At 39.3% G+C, this 20,169-nt stretch overlaps 2 protein-coding genes across 2 annotated transcripts; one reads left to right on the top strand and one right to left on the bottom strand.

The window, feature by feature from the left end:
* Positions 1 to 704: 704 nt before the first annotated feature.
* LOC115055335 (cytochrome c) lies at positions 705 to 4,391 on the top strand. Its single transcript, XM_029521059.1, has 3 exons — positions 705 to 824; positions 2,327 to 2,501; positions 2,995 to 4,391. The coding sequence occupies exons 2-3, from the start codon at positions 2,333 to 2,335 to the stop codon at positions 3,138 to 3,140; spliced, it is 315 nt and encodes a 104-aa protein (XP_029376919.1). The 5' UTR covers positions 705 to 824; positions 2,327 to 2,332; the 3' UTR covers positions 3,141 to 4,391.
* A 6,940-nt stretch (positions 4,392 to 11,331) lies between these two features.
* LOC115055148 (gap junction alpha-5 protein-like) lies at positions 11,332 to 20,169 on the bottom strand. Its single transcript, XM_029520654.1, has 7 exons — positions 19,829 to 20,169; positions 16,821 to 16,945; positions 15,565 to 15,729; positions 14,652 to 14,939; positions 13,627 to 13,692; positions 13,399 to 13,547; positions 11,332 to 12,883 (listed from the first exon to the last, which is right to left on the bottom strand). The coding sequence occupies exons 2-7, from the start codon at positions 16,887 to 16,889 to the stop codon at positions 12,394 to 12,396; spliced, it is 1,227 nt and encodes a 408-aa protein (XP_029376514.1). The 5' UTR covers positions 16,890 to 16,945; positions 19,829 to 20,169; the 3' UTR covers positions 11,332 to 12,393.

The raw sequence follows: 20,169 nt of genomic DNA, 5'->3' as shown, positions 1-20,169 counted from the left end.
TTCAGGCTGACACTCTCGAAGAACTAAGTCAATGAACAACAACCACCTATTTGTGGTATGTCATTGATGTGAGTGAATGCATAAAACTATGTAATAATAATAATAATAATAATAATAAAAATATGTAGAAGCAAAAATTATGGGAACAAATCATCATCATTATTATCAGCATAATGTACTAATATTAGATTAAATATTAATTCAGTACCTGATGTATCATACAATTAGAATGTGAATTACCTAGTTTTATTTACTCTAAATACAGTTACACATTTTAATTTATATCTTTTACTCCAAATCCGCGACCCACAAACGGAGAAGCAGATGAAAATGAATGAATTCATTAATATCATATGGTCATTTCAGCAGGTGCCTAGTTACTCACAATGCAAGCAAGGGAATGCCACATGAGGCTGGAACAGTCCCAAGATACACTTCGCATCGTTCCCTAGAACCTTGTCTTATTTCCTTAATGACTAACAACGAATTAACGAATTATCTTGATTTAACTATAAGTGGAAGTAAGACTGCTAACACTTAAACTTTGGGCTTATTGTCCCACAAGCTGCGAAATTTTCACTAAAAAGCAAAGCGATAAAATTCGGGTGAGGACACATCACTTAATAGAAATGGGATGCGGCCGGTTGGAGGGCAAACGTCAGATTTCGGAAGCGGTTTCCCGTCACGTGATCTGACGTCAAAAGCCGGTGCCGCTATAATCCAATGACCTTCTTTACGTCCGCCACAAACCGTTCACCGGCCGAGAGGATACACTTCAGCAGCACCGGAGGAATTTTAAACCGAGACATTTTAAAATCAAAAAGGTAAATTTTTCGAGTGAGCTGTAGTAGCAAGCAGCGGATTAGATTATCGTGACGCTATAGTATAACCGTAATGCTGCCAGGGATTAGCCATAAACTAACTAATGTTGGTGAATAGCTCGTTTGCACACATTGCACCAAGGGAGGTTTAGTAAGCCTGGTCCGTTACCCAAGAGCAATAGAATGATTTTATAATAGATTATGACCCTCAAAGACTTATGCATACGTTGGCCAGACATCCCCGATGTGTTTATGAATGTTTTGAAACGGTTATAGTGCGATATTAAGATCCCGACATTGAACCATCCTTGGGTAATAAATCCCCGGCTGATGTGCACCTCAGCAGGCCTGTCAGACCTATTTAGGTTTAAGTCAGGAGGCACAGTCAAGAATGAAACTGACGGGGCAACACTTGGTTTATTAGCGGTCTATAAAAGGAAGCTGCCTTCGGTGTGTGATGGAGAGTTCTCAGTGTCCTTGGGGCTTCATAAGAAGGTAGCCCGCCATATTAGTCAGAGGCTGCCCGGGCCTTGGTGAACAGGATGGCCTCACCGCGCTTTATCTATGAAACCTGCATAACATACTGAATGGTTTTTTCTCATATATAGCAAACTCTAACGTGAGCTATCCGGTTCAGTCGCTGTAGTCGTGATAGGTGTTACGCTGCTGTAGTTATTTCCGTAGATACAGCTCATGGGTTGAATGTAGGATTTTGTCCGCAGTCGGGGTCTCTCCTCTCAGCCCTGGTCTGTCTGTGCTGGGTGCACACTAAGCTCCACACCGGCAACCTTCGAGTGGTCTGTCTAAATGTGTTCCCCTTTAAAGCGACATTTGAAGCCCGATCGGAAATACAATCCTGTCGAATGGAGTGATTTTTTTCGCAGAAGTGTCTGTTGAAGACGGACGGGCAGATTTGAGTAAATTAGCAATCAGCTTTTATTCTTTGGCGGTTCGTTATTTAAGGACATGAGAAGTCATGACAGCTATGTGTGGTATCACTAACGCCTCTTTTGGCTGGCCCATTGAAACTCACGTTCTGTCTTACAGCGAAGAAAAGCCGCTTGGTTTGTTAATTCAGTGACAAGTTTAATAGCTGGATCAGCGAGAGTGTGACTAAGGCTGTCGGTGCCAACGCGTTTTAAGGGTCTTTTCCCTTGATCGATTTCCTTGACGTGACCTCAGCACTCAGTCAGCGATCAGATGAATGTCACGTGTAGTTAAAGGCAGAGCAAAGAAACGCCACAGGTACAGATAAAGGTGTCACTTCAAACGACCTTCACAATATGGCGCAGGCAACGAGCTTCCAGTAACAGAAGAAGTGCTATGAATAGAAGGCGTGTACTATTAGATGCTAATTTTGCTGCATGTTTATTGTTGTGATGCCCTCTCTTGTTACCGCAAACAAATCGGCCTACGGGTGCTAGTAAAGTCGTCTTGAACGTTGACATTAGCAAGCCCTTAATTTTCCTAATATTTTCCTGTTTGTCCTCCATGTCTTTCGACAGTAAACTATGGGAGACGTGGCCAAAGGAAAGAAGGTTTTTGTCCAGAAGTGTGCTCAGTGCCACACCGTAGAGAATGGGGGCAAGCACAAGGTGGGGCCTAACCTTTGGGGTCTCTTCGGGCGTAAGACTGGACAGGCACCTGGATACTCTTACACAGATGCCAACAAGAGTAAAGGTCAGTTTACACAGCTATAACAATCTACCCCTCAATCTAGATCAGAAGAAGAGTAGAGCTTCACAGCCCACATCAAAATAATTCAAATAATAGAACTATAACAACTGCTCCTTCTATGACAAAACGAAAAATCACTTAATTGATACAAAAATCTACCGAATAATTGATCATGCTGATTATCATTAATCAAAGTCAAAGTAGACTTTATTGTCGTCAGACCATACAACAAGCAGTTGCACAGCAGAATGAAATTGACATTTCTTCATATGTCAATGTGCTGCTTCTTTAATATTAATTTATTCATATCTTATAAATGAATATGGTTTATTTAATTTTCCAAGATGAACAATTTAAAGTTCAGACAAACCAACAAATCCTTACTTCTCTGCTGATATCTGGTCACTTATCCCTCTAGCATCGAAGTCACAGCAGAGCTCGCTTGGTTTTCTTTTATCTATCAGGCTTTCATCACTGCTCTTCTGTGTTTCCTCAGGTATTGTGTGGAATGATGACACCTTGATGGAGTACCTGGAGAACCCCAAGAAGTACATTCCTGGGACCAAAATGATCTTCGCTGGCATCAAAAAGAAGGGCGAGCGCCAAGACCTAATCGCATACCTTAAATCTGCAACATCATGAGCTAGTGGTTAAAATCAGAATATTTAATATCATTTTACTATGTCTTTTTTTTTTTTTTTTTTTTTTTTTCGTTTGTTTATCATTAGGCTTGGACACGTTAAATATATGGCTTTATGTTTGGTCATTTGTACAAAGGTTCAATATGTTACATAGGTTAAAAAAAGTGGCTCTTCCTGTGAGCCAGTAAGTTCACAGCAGCTTACTTCCTCTGAAATGTTGGGGTGTGATCAATCGTTCAAGTGGCCAAACATAAAACTAAGCTTGTTTTTGTCAATCTGTATTTTAACTCAAATGAGGATTTAAAAACTAATCACATTGTTTAAAATTGTTGGCCATGATAGGTTTGTCTGACCTGTCATTCATTGTGTTTTCTGCTGCAACATTAGTCATACTTCCTGCTAGCAGAGCCGTCTGCCATCAACCTCACTGAACACAAAAGTCATCTAATATCAGTTACATCAGCGTGATTTTGGGTGGATATCCTGGAGCGTTATGGTGGTTAACTGGTGCCGACACTCGGTCTACTTAGAATATTAATGCAAACTGGAGTTTCTGATCTATTACAAGCAGTGTGAATAATCTGCATTGCCTCTTGTCTATCCTTAAATATTTGCCTGCGGAGACTACTCCTTGCCATGGAAATCCATCTAGATTCCACAGTGAGAATATTTTGTCCGACAGCTTTGAGGACAATGTACCTTGTTTGAGCACTTCTGACAGTCCCTGATCCTCTGAGTTACTGAAGCAGCTGCTCCTGAAGACTGCTTTCTTGCTTTCTACTCCTCATTTGTCATTAGACTCGGCACAATGATTTAAAACAAAAAGTGCTGATAGTGACAGTCTGAATTTGCCTCAGTACAGCTAAGAATTGTGGGGCGTAAGTTTATACCAATGCCTTTTATACCATGACCACCATGCTGAGATCTCTACAGTGTGAAATCAGCAGGCATACAGTCACCATGCCAAACAATGTCATGGAGCTACTGTATCATATATAAAAACTAAGGTCACCATCTGAAGTGAAATTTGATTTTGTTATTTACCTGGTTTCACAGGCCTGAAGGAATATTTTAACTTATTTTACTGTAATCTGACTAAATCTGTAAAGCGGTTTGATGGGGTTGCTTGCTGTCAGTGTGTACACAGCAATATACTGTATGCACTTAAACCAAATTACACTATGAAAGCTATTGTTTGGCTGTGCACAGGATGGTTGAAGGATCAATTAAAAGAAAACGTCCAGACATGTAAGTGTGTGTGGTTGTCCCTTCATTTCTTTTTTATTAATCTGACATTGAAAGTACTTCTTGTATTTATTTTTTTTTTTTTAATCAGCTTCTGTCAAGGAAGGTGGAGCAATGGTTGTAAATGCTTGCCTCATGGACAAACAGATAAGAATATCAAGATCAAATTTTGTTAAAGAACAACAAAGAGTAATGAATCACAAATATTTAAAACAATTGCAGTTATCTCTGCACCTGTGTGGGCATTTATCAGTTTTTTTTCCTCTTGATTGACTGACTTCAGGCTATTCTAACACGGCAGAACATTTTGAGTGTGTTACTGTTTCATGTTTAAAGACCTTTTTATAGATTAGCTCCGAAGAAAAGCCTTTGAGATTGATTTCATCATCTGTAGCTGAGTTGAACTAAGATCAAACTCTAACCAGCACACCCGGTCATTTTGTGGCTGTGTTATATAATTGTCTGCTGAGCTGTCTTTCTGGGAACTGATCCAGCTGAGGGCTTCTCAGGCTTGTCGTGTTGTCACGTTTCACCCTTGGTCAAAGCTCAGCTGACAGCAGAGAAGTGACTGAGCTGTTTGGATCTGTCTTCAAACAACCCCCCTCTCCCTGCCAGGCTGAGTAAATTGAGTTATTTGTGCTGCTTGGCTGTAAACTAATTAAATTGCAGGAGTTATTAGATTGTAGAAAATATTAATTAAGATAAACAGCTGTTAGGGGCCATTAGCAGTTACTGTACATGGTTTTCTTATAAGGTCATGACTGAGCTGAAGGAGAAGGCAGGAACACACGTCTATTTTGTTGTTATTCTGTGTCCTCAGCTTGCAGTATTCAAGATACTGTGCTGAATATAAATCTGAGCTGTATGTTCAATTGTTTTCATTTGCTTACATTTGGAATGTAATCACTCACACCAGGCTGATTGCTTATTCTTTGATCATGTCTGTCAAGTTCAGACATTAATCCATCAATCCATCAATCCATCCATTCATCTTCTACCGCTTTTCCATTTCCAGGTTGCGGGCAGACATGAATCACCATTCCAAAATGGACTGTGCATTCAAAGGAGAATATGAACCTAACAATTCACAATTGTCTTTCTTTGGCCCAGAACAATTTAGCACTTCCTGCTACAGGAAGAAACCAAAGGGAGCACCTGAAGGTGTCCCCCTAGTCCTAGATGCTGTGAGGCCTTAAAATGTTTCTGAATGAATGAAGTCATATTTCTCTCAAATGATTTCACTAAATCATCATGAATGTTGTGTTATTCAGATGTATCCATATGTTTATTTAGGAGTGTCACCTCCTAGTTTAAAGGTAAGGCACCAGGTCTTTTGGGGTCAAGCTGAGGTTATATCAGAATTTCCACTACCTCATTAATTGGTCAGTTGCACAATGCAGATCACTTTCTCTGTGTACGCCCACCTCACCAATGGGACTGTTCACTTTTTATGTTTTCATACCCATTCAGTGGTTTCTTCATATAAACTGAAGGCAACAGCATACTGTAGATTAGCATCAGCTTGTGAAGAATCCATCAGACCAGGGCTAAAAATGTGTTCAAATTTTTAAGAAATGCAACCCCAGTTGGACACATGTGGAGTAACAGTGACACCTAGTGGACAACGCGGATGTAACACAAAATGCATTTTTTAACACATTTTTTATCACGAAAGGTCAACCAGCTTTCATAACCGGCACAGGAACTCAAGGATCCACGGACAGGTTCACAGGTCAAAACATAAAAAATGAATTTGTTGCATCAGGCAGCATATTAAAGTACAGGAAACACAAGGCTGCACCTCTACCTGAAAAACAGGAACTATGTCCAAGGTCACTGGGGAGAGATAAAAAGCTGCTTATGACATTTTAAATTAAAAGACGAAAGGACAAATTATATGGTCTGACCTGAATGAGTTTGACTGAAGTGAACATTTGACATCATGTGATCACATGTGTTTTCCTTGCAGAATGGACGGCAGCAATAAATAATGTTTGCGTGGCCCAAGTTTGAAATGGCAAACGGGTGTGAAATATTTATAGACCATAACAAGACACACACACACACACAGCCAGCTGTAATCATGGGTCTCCCTTCAGAGATATAAATATAGCTGACATATGACCCAAAAAAAAAAAGCAGGTCTGTGTGTTTGTGTTGATGGAGGGGATGGTTGGGTCACATACAGTTTCTATGCTTGTGAGTATAGAATACTCCCCTTTCTCTAATCTTAACCTCAATCACAGCCATGTGGGTAAGTTGAACTTACCCAACCACTAACTTAACTCTTTTCCTTAAAACCTTGAACCAGCAAACCTTTAGTTAACAAACTACAGCAGAGGAGATACCTAACAACACAGAAACATAAGGTAAACAAATCAAGGCTTCTTTTCAAGGCAAGCACTTCTTTTTTTAAGAGATCATTTCAAAGCATCTAACTGATACTATCAGACACCAACTTCTATTATCTGTCTGGGACATTTATTCACACCTCGCAATGCTCTGTAGTTGTGCTATTATTTTTTGGCAAATTCTTCTCCAATTTGTTTTAGAGTTTTACTCGTTCTATATGTTTGATATAGCCTGTGAGTCTTTTTTATCTTTAAGTCTTTAAGCCTTTTATGTCCAATTTACAGCCCCTTGAATTACCTTGATTTGAAATTACATATACCTTTCTTTTACTTCCGTTCTTTGAACCAGCGAGAAGTATCTATTCAAACTCTACTGAATATTATGGAATTGATCTTCACAAACACAGTAATAGTAGTGTAGTGTTTAGTATGAAGCAACTGGACTTCTTATCTTATTTGAAGGCGTTTCGCCTCTCCCAGGTATTTAACCCAGAGTTTAACCACTAAACAGTCCATGACTCAGATGACCTGAATGACTGAGAACCTTCACCGACAACATAGTAATGCAACACCCTGCTGCTTTTATACTCAGGGTTACTTCATAACAACTACGTTAATTCTGGCAAGGCAAATTTAAACACTCATCTATCAACTTGAAAGACAGTGTGTGGTATAGTTAATACTTCCCTCTCCCCAGCCCCAGGCTAATGTGAAATGATGGTGTTTGATAGTATGTTGCCATTTTTGTGCTGCAGTTATCTATTTGGCCACAAGAGAGAGCTTTTTGTTTAATTTAAACTTATCCAACCAGGCAATACAGTACAAGCCACTGAAGTTTCATAAATAGTTTCATTTTATTCTTCCCTTACTCTTTCTCTTTTTTTTTTTTTTTTTGCTTTTCATTTTGACTTTAATCTTTGATCAAAATTTTCATCAAATGTCCACAATTCAATGTCCATAATTTCTCTCTTTTTGATATTCAAACATGAAAATTTGATACATTTTGATTCAAGCCAAATGAAGGGAAGGTGGGAGAACATGGCTGAGCAGGAGATGGAACGGAAAAATAAAAAACCTCCAGTGTGACAGTTCCCAAACATTCCTGATATATTCAGATGACCTCATGGGGAATTCTCCCGTTGGCCCTTCTTGCAAATTGGCTATTTGCCATGGGAACCAGACTTTTTTTTTCCTTTTACCCAGTGTGCTTTTTTTTTTGTTAACCTTTTAAACATTTCTCAGCAGGTGTCTGTCCCTCATTGAAGGTCTCAGTTGAAAGTGAAAATATGGGTGATGCAATGTTATTGAAGGTACTCTTACTCAAATATATGTGAAACATCCTAAATCCCTTATGTTCAATTTATATTCATTATATAATTTATTACACTGAGTAACATTGTGCTTATCCTACACTACTTTATACTTACACTAAAATTGCTCTATAATAAACTATAATTAGTAGTATTTCTGGCTAACAATGTTGAAAGGGAGTTAGCCTCAGCTTTACAACTACTTTTCACGCTATCTGGAGGGGAATTGTGTCTATGGTGTCTATAATAGTGTCTATAGTCTATGTACTGCCTTGAATTGTATCAAATTATGTTTTGCATTGATTGGATTGGATGGATGTTCAATTCTCCCACATCTCCATATCCAAATCTCTCCCCCAAGCCTCTTTAAATGGGTCTGATGATGTGTTATTCACATTCTGTATGATTCCATAGAATTTAGATATTGCCCCTCTTGTATGTGGTTTGATTTGAGAAAAACTATCTAATGCTATGTGCTGAGGTTTACGTTTGTATTGTGGAACATGAGTTCTCACAAAACGTCTCAACTGTAGGAAACGGAAAAAATGGGAAGCTGGAAGCTGAAATGCCCACAGTAACTGCTGAAAGGAGGTCAAATAACCCCCAATATAAACATTTCTCAAAGTAAATACCCTTCTCTCTCCAGTCTGAAAAAACAACATCATCCAGTGCAGGTTTAAATGCATGGTTACAACAAATAGGAGAATCCAAATAACCTTTGGGTGTTTTCAGAGTTGCTATTACCTGCTTCCATATCTTTAAAGAATTAAAAATTACCAGGTTATCATGATATACGTGCTTCTTAGTCTTTATTGGGCTATTAATGAGTGTTAAAGAGGTGTGCTGACAAGAGAGGTGTTGAATTTGTAACCATGCAGGCAACTCCTCCAGGTTATTGTCAGAGTAGCTGATTCAACTTCTTAGTGACTATAATATCCAGACATGTGAACTTATCTGATACAGTTCTAAATTGAATTGAGGAATGTCATATCTACCAAATTTGACAATGGCATTAATTCACTTTTACCCCAATTTATCTTGTATCCTGCAAATGAGCCAATTTTTATTTAACTGCAGCAGTGGAGATATAGAGGCTTTGGGATCTGAAATAAATAATGTAACATCATCAGTGTAGGCTGAGATCTTTGGCTGAGTTCCTAGATGTGTTATAGGATGAATTTCAGCTCTAGAGTGTATATATAAGGCTAACGGTTTCAAAGACGGAGGATCTCCTTGGCGTGTACCACAATATAGCCAAAAAGGACCCAATTTATTTAGATTTGTGAGGCCATGGTTTCCTTATAATATCTTATAATATCTTGATCCTTTTAATGAAAGGATTGCCAAATCAAAATCTTACTCATTCAGGCAGCACACAGTACAGGCCAAACGTTTGGACACTCTTTCCTATTCATTTGAATGAGAAGGTGTGTCCAAACGTTTGGCCCGTACTGTATATGACCATTCTACCTGGTAGAGGGATATTATAACCGTATCTTCCATGTCACAAAGAGGACCATATAATATGTTAAATAGTCTTCTCATGTTAACGTATATATCTCAATTAGGGATAAACACTATCTGATCTGGGTGAATGATTTTGGAAATATGACTGTTGAGACGGTTAGCTAGAATTTTGCTTAATAGTTTAGTTTTGAATGGGAGAGGAGACACAGGTCTAAGGAGCCCACTTCCCTGTAGCAATTAAACATACACCGGATTAAAGGTGCCAGCAGTGAGCTGTATACCTTATAAAATTCTGCCCCAAACCCGTCAGGCCCGGGAGCCTTATTATTTGGGAACTGGACTTTAATTTCGTCTAGAGTGATCTAGGCATCTAACTCTGCTGCAGCACGATGATCAAGTTTGGAGAGATCACACTTTTCCAGGAACTCATTAATCTCATCCAGACTAGTAGTTTTGTTTCAGCCATATAGATTACAATAGAAATCTTCAAAGCATTTATTTTTTTCCCTGCTGATATGTAACAGTCGGTCCTCTTTTGTTCTTTATTTGGAGTATAGCCTGTGATGCCTGAGAATTTCTCAGTTGCCTCGCCAGCAACCTATGTGGCTTATCACCAAACTCAAATAGTCTCTGTCTTGAGCTAACTATTTGAAAGCATGCACGTTTATTGGTAGTATTTCTTAAGAATATTTCCATTCTGTGGTACATTATAGTTCTTTACTGCAAAAGGAAACACTGTTCTTTTATTGCACTAGATATACATGATTTAACATAAAGTAGCAGTATAGTATATATGATATATACAGTACAGGCCAAACGTTTGGACACACCTTCTCATTCAAATGAATAGGAACTTGTGTCCAAACGTTTGGCCTGTACTGTATATGATGTATATATATGATTTATATGATATGCAATGCATATGTATTGCTGTCATTTTACAGAAAAAAAAATGTAGAAAAGTAAAAATTCACAAACATTAAAGCATAGTGGATTATCAAAACTGTACTTAAAGTAGTGCTCTATATCAAGCAGCTGTAACAGTAAAATACTGTTTAGTGAATCAATTCATAAAAGAGTTTTTGCTTTTGAGGTTTATCATTTTTATAAAACATGAGGCCTTAACTAGGCCTTACGAGGTAAAGGGCAATGCAGAGAAAGGGGTGACATGGAGCAAGGCTGAGACAAAGATATTTGTGCGTGTGTTTGAGGTGAAAAGGACAGACACAGGTAGGTGTTCTAAAAAGAGGAAGAAAATAGTCTGTAGACCAGCCCACAGCTGCTGGAAGATGTTATGGCCAAATCCATCCATTTGGTTTAGTGTAATGTTCATGTCATTATCTCAGATGTTTGTCAAGATATAATAGGCTCAGAAATCATAGATAAAAGGCAAATTTTACCCCAAGAACCTATCTGGGAACAACAACCAGGGATAGTTATCCGTACATCCAGTGGCATACTGTAAACAAGAATTGCAAATTTCAGCGTATGTGACTTTCCCAACACGTAAACAAATATGGGATACAAATCACTTCCTCAAGTATACAATATTATATGGATTAAAAGATCCCTGGAAGACTTGTACATAACAGCTGTCATGTCTATCATACAAACAACACTGCCTTAAGAAGCTGAATTAGAGACTGAATAGACTCTTATCAGGTTTTGCATCTGGTTTTATCTGGAAATCCTTATACAGTCTGCATCATGCTCAAAATTACCAGTGTGTCAAAACATGACAATTTGACATATTGTCATGCGTTTAAGAATGAAGTAATGATAAAAAAAAAAAAAAAAAAAAAAAAAAAAAAAAAATTACATCCTGGAGTGAAGCTCTATTCAGTATTTTCTTCTTATTCACACCACTGATCCTCTTCTGTAGTTGAAACTTGTCACAGCTTAACTAAAATAACTTAGGTTCCTGTTCCATTAGAAGTCAAAGCTGTCAGTCAACAGTCCAACCTCATCCTGTAAAATCAATGTGTTTAGGCTCAGTCCGTATGTAAAACTATGGCTGCTTCAAGCGTGATAAAATTCCCATCATCCTCAATGCCACGGATTCCATAGCTGAAGGGCTCAGTCATTGATGTCCTGGGTGGATTCAAGTTCAGATCTACCACCAACTAATTGCTGCACATTATCAGCTTGTGAACAACGGAACATACTCAGGATAAAATCTTTTTCATAGGTTTTATTGGAATTATTATTGTTAATTATTGAAATGTAAAATTATCTCTACTGTGGTCTTGGCAAGTAAATAATTGGATATTGAATATCGAATATTGAATTTTGATCAGTAATACTTTGAGTGAGCCAAAAAGATCATTAGATACTTTAATTAAAATTTCTTCTTGTAAGTTTTACCTTTGACTGCAATTTTCTAGTAGTAGATATCTTTGATTATATTCTCTATACAAATTTTAAGATTGATTCTTTGTCCAATTGTATTTTAATTCGACAAACATTATTTTCGCTGTGTGTTCACCAAAGAAATGTCCCTCATAGTGCCGTTATGAGTAGAGCACAATCTTAATCTGTAATCTCAGACTTGTAGACATGCAGCTGGAGCTAGATGGAAGATTTTCGTAGGTGCTGCACCTTTCAGTGCAAATGTCACTTCATGTCAACAGTGCAAGCGGTTTTTTCTTGTCTTCACACAACAGTTCAGAGAACTGCAGGGTCATCTACCACCAGAATAGCAGGGTTGACTACCCAGTGGTTCGGTGTATTGTCATTGCGTTTACTATGTCATAAAGGTTTTGCTCTGTCCTGACTGTCATTGACTTCAAACGTGGTGGAAAAAAATCTTTATGTGTGGTTTGTCCAGAGGGAAGTAAAGTAAAGAAGTCAGTGGTTTGTGGATAATTGTCTCTGTTTCTGTTTAAACTGAGAGATCATCTGCTCTGGTTCGGCTGCTCGTTCCACTGGTTTTGCTGAACCTTCGTTTGTCCTTCTGAGAGAGCCCTCCGTTCTGGCACAGCAGCAGCTCATGCTGTCCATCAGTTTCAGTCTGAGAGCAGCCAGTGTTTCTGCTATCAGGGCTGTAGCAGTTAGTGTTGATCCTTAGATATTCACCCTCTAGGATCTGATCCTTACCGGCCTTCTCCCACCCATGTGAGTAGCAGCTCATCTGGAGGAAGCTCTCCTCCTCCACCGCAGCAGCTATTTTGTTCCTCTCAGTGAACATGTTCTCCGAGTTCTGTTGGTTAGCCAGGCCGTGCGTCGGGAAGGGCACCGGGAGGTAGTGTGATGAGCCAATCATACACTGGTTGAAGTCTGGAAGTGGGGCCGGCGGTGGAGCACCCAGCGAGAGCTGTCGGGCTGGAGAGGCTTTAGCAGGAGTGACAGCCTTCCTTGTGAAGAGGAACCGTCTGCAGCATGAGAGATGTACTTGACATGTTTACATCCAAATACAATGACCCTTTGTACTGACAAACAAACAAAAAATCACTTTCAGTACATATGAAATTTTTTTTCAAACTTGCCCCCTTATGTCAAACTGGTGAGGGAGTAAGTAAGAGGTCAGAGAGATCTCTTTATGAAAATGCAGTGTCACCGGATTAATAGTAGATGTATAACATATTTTAGTCTGTTAATAAAATGAACAGATTAAGTTTGTTCAAAGACAGATTTGCTCTGGTAAAAGCGTGGAAGATGAGTCCATGAGAACATGGGCGACTTAAGAGTCCCTCCAGAGTCACAAAGACAGAATAACATGAATATTTTATGTGTAACATGAGAACTAAAAAACCATACATACATACAAATTGACCACAAAGTGACGCAGAACAAATGTAAGCTAACAACTGGAATGTGTAGTTCCATAATAAAACATGCAAAGACACCACCACCCACCGATGTGTCAAAGAAAACAAACAGTTCCTACCTGCAGCAGTGTCTCCAGGCCAGGTGATGCAGCTCAAGCACGCTGAGGGCCAGAGAGACGGCCGACACAGCCAACATGAACACTATGAAGACGTTCTTCTCCGTTGGTCTGGAGACGTAGCAATTCACCGGATGTGGACAGGGCCAGGCCTGACAGAGAGAGACACAGAACAACTATGGGCTTTGATTTATAGGATGAACTCAAAGTAAGTTAGGCTTCTGTTTTTACCTTGCACACATACAGAGGACGGAGGAAGATTCCATACAGGAAGTACTGGAGACCCAGAAACACCACCTGTGTGGAGGGACAGTCACAGTCAGCATTCATCTATGACCTACAGTATGAAAATACAGACTTACTTCTCATTTCACTTCTCTTTTCTTTATTGCTTTAGTCTCTAATAGAAGTAGATTTTAGATTGAAATTCTCTCATCATCCATTGTACATCCTGCTCTGTTGTTATGTATGATTATACCCAAAATGAAGCTGAGACAGGTGGCGTTTGTTGATCAAGCAACTACAAAGATACGTGAAAGCTTGGAAGAAGATTATAAAAAGATTATAAAGGGACTTTCTTTTCTTCTAGTTGGAATCAACAGGACTTTAAAATTCAGGTCAACTTCATACAGACAACTTAAATTTAAAAGAAAAGCTACTTCATCCTTCTATTCCAACTTTTAACTAAATTGATTTTAAGCTGCACTGATTATACTTCTGCAACCATATTACATCTCCAGCATTTCTTAGCACTTGGATTAAACAGAAGCCAAACAAAGCCAAACCAAGATATGGTGCCTGGCAACTCAACTGATTGACAGGAGGCACCAAATGCCTAAATGAGCCACAAGACATGGATGCAAACAATGCTTGATGCAAAACACTTTAAAAATAAGTGTTTTATTAGGAAGGAAGTGCATTCAGACAACACAATGGGTTTGGGAGGGTCACACTGATATGAAACATAACAAAGGTCCATTTAAAGCTGCATTCATTATTTTTCACCATTTGGGGGTGGGAAATTTAGAACAAGCTGACCATTTATTCAGTCCAACATTCACTCCCTTTTCAGCTCTATGATTGTTTGGCTGCTAAATGCTACAGTTAGTTGCTTTTTCCAGGTCTTTGGTCCTGGGCAGATAATATATAGGGGGTTTATCACAGATTGCTCCTGCTGGATGCCAGGTTTTGCTGCAGTGGGAGCTGGTAAACTCTAACAGTAATCCTAAAGCACCACAGACAATATGAGTATTTACCTCCATGATGGTCCGTATCAGTATACTCAGTATGTAAGTCTGCAGCAGTGCCCCCCTCAGACGTACTCGACCTGCTGAGCGACCCTCGCTTTTTTCCTCATCATCCTTCTCTTCCCGCCTCCTCTGTTTCTCTCCTCCTCCTTCACCTCCTCCAGGGTCTTCCTCTCCCCCACCTCCCTCCTCTTCCTCTTCCTCCCTGCGCCTCCTCTTCTCCTCTCTGCGAACAGTGTGCATGGCGTGGCCCATGTAGATCAGACTGGGGGTGGACACAAACACTATCTGGAGCACCTGTGGAGATGATGAATTCAGACTGGGTTGGACTAAAGATGCCAACATTAAAGGACTAATCTAAATATTTTGCCGACTGTTATTTACAATCTGCATATAGTTCATTTTCTCCTATGAAACCTCTGTTAAACCAGTGCAATATTTCAATATGCTTGCATCATGATGCTAATCCATCACAGTGAAGTTTGTACAGCTAAAAATGTATAGTTTTCTTCATCCAGAACCAGCTACAATCGGGTTGTTGAAAAACTCTCACTCCAATACAGTTGTTGGGAACTGAGGCCTGGACGTGTTTTCTGGGGGGTTGTTTTTAATTCCCAAATTTTGGGGTTTGGAGTTTAATGGAATGCATCAGGAGGAAGAGTTTTGAAATGTTGTTCATGTTAAGATAATATTGCAGAGAAATTCAAACTCAAGTTCAAACTGACCTGAGATGATCAATGGCTGCAAAGGAGGCAGCAAACTGATCACAGAACTTCGGATACTAAGTCCATTGACATTAAACATGTTGCAGAGCTCTTTTATGGCAACTCTTTCCATCTTGATGAAGGCAAGGCATCCAAAAAAAGTAGTTTCACTGCTGTTTTCATCACATCACATTGTACCAGGCTGTATCGTGTCTCACCCAGTATCGTATATGTGCTATAGGGAATGCTCGGTCATAGCAGACATTCTCACAGCCGGGCTGTACGGTGTCACAGTTAAAATCTTCCTGTTCGTCTCCCCAGGATGACTCAGCTGCCGTCCCGAGTACCAGGATGCGGAAGATAAATAGGATGGTCAGCCAGACCTGTGGAGCAGAAACCACAGGAACCATTCATTCAGAAAGTTTTCAATAAGGCTTCAGTTTGAAAAGAGTCTGAAAACGTCTTAAAATCTGGGAATTGCAGCTCACAGTGATTGGACTGGATTGAGACCATTAGGACTTTGCCTCCAGCAGAAACTGGACACTTTATAACTGAGAGCAATCAGGACATTGTGAATACAGAGTAGTGATTAAAGGTATGATTTTATCGATCATAACAATGATGGCCAAGGGGCGGAGAGATGAAGTAGACTTCGTTAAGATCCCGGCTGATGGAACCACACTGCAAAACTAATGCCATAGTGCATGGGTGGGACCTCAAAAGGAAGTATCCCGAGAAAAAGCGAGAAAAGGGAGTCCGGCAGCAGCCTGGTACGGCGAAAGCTGCACCACTTGAAAGGCTAAGACCACCTCAGCAGTTATCAGGATAAGCAGACTGGCAGCGCTGGTGCAGCCTTTAAGAAAGAAGCACCAGCCAAGAAGTGGGATTATCTCCCACCAGAAGAGTACAGCAAGTTAATACCTGAACAGAAGAGAGCCCTATGTGAGCCCCGCAATGAGAGCCCAAGAAGTATCACCCAACGGGTGCGGTTATCCTGCAGAACACGTACTGGGCCAGGGACGATATCTATGCTCATGTAGAAGGAGTCCCATTCTTGGTAGACCCTGGGGCCAAGTAGGACACGTCAAGGTCCACTTCACAGATGGGGCAGTGAAGAAAGTCCCGTTTGGGACCTGGTAGGGGATTGTGTGGTTGTTAGGAGCGTACAACCTAATAATAACAACCCAGAAGAAACGGGGTTCCAAAATCATTTTTATTCTTTTAAAGAGGCTTATGTTTTGTTAGTTTTTGGTCATTGTCATTTGTTTATTTTTAAGATATATTAAAAAATGCTCAGCACTAAAACTTTATATCTGTTTAATATGAGACTCAGAAAGCAGAGGCTGGTTTGCCAAATATAAACAGGAAGATTTGGAAATGTTTTATTTACAGTGACTGTATATGTATATCTGCCTCTTGTACCAATGTGTGTGTGGTGTGTGTGTGTGTGTGTGTGTGTTTGTGTTTGTGGTACCTTGCCAACAGAGGTAGAATGTTCCTGTACTTCCTCCAAGAAGTTTCCCAGCAGACTCCAGTCCGCCATGACTGATTACAGTGCAGGTTTCTCAGCTCACCAGGTGAGGTCCTATCAGACGAACACTACAGACAGCACACAACTTTCAGATGCCATCCTTTAAAATATCTTCATATACTGGTGTTCTTTTTGCTGAGAAATTTCATGGGAAATGAGTGATGATGTTTAAGTCAGCCAAAGTTAAACTATCACACACTCATTCATTCAACATATGAACTGTGTAGCATGTAAAATATATCAGCCACATTATGCTCATTGAGCCCGCTCTTAAAAGAAGAACTAACAAAATGTAAAATATGATATGATACAAAATATTTTAGAAAATGTAGGTTTAGGCACAAAACCACATGGACTGATGAAACGCTGTCGCAGTTAATACACTGAAATATATAAACCTTTGCATCTCATTTCCACATTAATCTCATACAGTTCAATTTCTGACAGCAGATGTTTTAATACGTCGCCTTGTCTGTGATGGTCTGTTTTTCACTTGACAAGCGATCCAGCAGCACCATCCGCACTTAACTTTTCAAATGTGGATATCAAATCTGCACTCTGGAAATTATTTTCTGGAAATTTGCACAAAGTTGTTGAGCAAATGAGTTCAGTTAGTGGTGGCTCCCAGTTTGTGTGTGCATGTGTGTTTGTCTATTATCAGTGACACTCTCTCCCCCCCTGCCCTGACCCTATTAATAAAAATATCTGTGCCATGTCTTAGTTTAGCTTCAGTCTCAGTTCCCACACTCCCCCTCTGACTGCCCATGGGGAAGGAAAAACTAGTTTTACTGTAAACACAGCTACCACCTACCACACACGCAAACACACACACACACACATACACACACACAAACAAGACTGGAAGTCTACCAGCCAGGTTAGGGTTCCTACACTCAACAATGACAAACTTTGGTCAGAAGAAACAATAACACTAAAGATGTGAGAAAAGAATTGAACATGGGTGTGTTCAGCTCAACTTGGATGACAGCCTGATGTGGCATTTCCAGCTTTTTAAAAAGGTGTTTTTAAAAATCTGCTTTGTAGTCTTGAATTTATTAAGCATTTCAAACTGCATTGCTTATTTGTTGCTACAGGGACTAAGCTAAATGAAATGTTGGCCTCTGCTTTTTTTTCCAATAACATGGAGTGTTTATAATGTGAGGGATTCGTTTAGACTGCTAAAGAGTTGAGAAGTCGAGGGGATATTTTAGGAGCCCCTGTCTTCCTGGAGCAATTTTTCCCATATACAGCGTGAAGTTACTAAGACAACTACAGCTTTGATAAGCCTCCAGTTAAATCATGGGTGCAAAAAATAAATAGATAATCCTATCAATAAGAGGTGACTGCATAAGCCTGTGTACATATAATATTAGTAACAACTAATACAGGAAATATGGGAAAAAAGATCCAATCAAGGATTTAAAAATGTATATTTCATTAGGGAAAACTCAACTGCAGTCTTTGATATAAAACAATCACAAAGGGCAAAATGAAAGTCTTTCATTTTGATCCAAATATTTTAGGATTTGGTTTTTCCACAGAAGAAAGTATATACCTTAAAAACGTAAATATGAAAAAAATTCCCGAACCTCTAAGCCAGGAAAAAGTTACAGATTTTTGAAAATAAGAGTAACAAATTGCTGTTCAATTTGTCAGACCTGATTCAAAACTAGATTCCCATATAAATTGCCGTTCTTTCCAATTTTGTCATTTACGGAGAAGTTAAAGTTGCATTTTAAGATTTTTACTCTAGCTTTGAAATCTGAGTCTCTGTCAGAAGTTGCACAAACCAATGCACACTGTCAGATTAAACGCACAAATTTCAACAATAACAGTTAAAAATCTTCTTTTTTTTTGTTTTTGTTAGTCCTTTTTCATTTAAATGCCCCTTAAATGCCCCTCCCATCCTGTTTTTGTGAAACAAAGGCTTTGCACAAGCTGTGTGTGTGTGTGTGTGTGTGATGCCTGAGAAATGTGTATGTGTATTTATGTCATTCACAGGTGCCCTCATCATCATTAATAACAATATTACTTCCTTGTATAGACTTTCACCTGACCTCTGTCTTTGTGTGTGTGTGTAATTGTGCTTGAGTGTGTCTTATTCAGGCAGGATACAGAACAATAATGAGTGCTGGCACATGGGCACAAGAGATCACACACACACACACACACACACACAATGCTCTCTTTCTTCTATTCATTTAAAATAATAAACGATGATTCGCTGGCATGACATGCTATTAATCTGATAATACATTTTATTTGGAAATTGTAGTATGAATTTGTTGTAAATTAAGAGTATTAATAAGTCGCCATTATAAAAATGGAAAAGCCAGGGTAAGTGATTTACTATTGAAGCAAAAGAAACAAAATGAAAAACATACACACAAAATCTCACATTGAACACGTGGTATGAGCTTGGAAAACTTTATGCTCTTAAAAACTCCTTCGTAAGCACAAAAACCTTTTTTTTATCCTGCAACATTCATCATTTGTGAGAGAGAAGGTAGCTGCGGAAACGCATGATGCCTTTAGGAAGAAAAAAGCCCTTGACATAAGCTAGATGACCTTTAGACATGGTGACCCACCCGTCTACTTGTCCCATCCCTGAAGGAAATCAATCTTGTTTTCAAACCAATAATATTGAGATACCAGAAACAAATTACTTTTGTTAAACCGACATTTTATAGTAAAGAGATATAAAGTTTGAAAGGTAACAACTATGACATTTGCTAAATGAAAAATGAGGAGAAAATTATCATAGATGTCTAAAAATGTCCTGACAGGGATACAATGAATCCGGGAACCCAGTGTGGTAAAACTGAATTTGAAAACTGTAAATAACTGATATTGAGCGTGTGATAAATGTGCAAATATTTAGTGACAGCAGCTTAACTTTAAATCATGACAGTCACTAAACTCCACCTGATGGACTCATGCACACACTTTACCGTTTTTAAGGATACAGATGGCAAACAGTGGATTGCAGATCTTAGCTGCACTTCTTGACAAAACTGATGAAGTGTCCGTTCTTGTGCTCCTCAACAGGCGTTGAAGTGCCACTGTGAAAGGCACTTCTACCCCTTACACTGTTCCTCAGTGTTCAGCAGCAGCAGCGGCAGATCTTGTGAGGTTTGTGATGTGGTTCCGAGGCTCCAGATTTCTTCCAGTTGTTCTGGCAGTGCCGCTGCTTTCCTCTAGCTTTTCTTGTTTATGTTGCTGTGCAGCTTGTAGAGATAATTGTGTAGATCTTTTCAGCAGGGAGTGAGACGACCAGAGACACACAGAGACA

Source organism: Echeneis naucrates, chromosome 15, assembly GCF_900963305.1.
Source record: "Echeneis naucrates chromosome 15, fEcheNa1.1, whole genome shotgun sequence".
In the NCBI taxonomy this organism is placed as follows: domain Eukaryota; kingdom Metazoa; phylum Chordata; class Actinopteri; order Carangiformes; family Echeneidae; genus Echeneis; species Echeneis naucrates.
The sequence above is the reverse complement of the archived record's forward strand: the minus strand, read 5'-3'. Positions and strand labels throughout refer to the sequence as shown.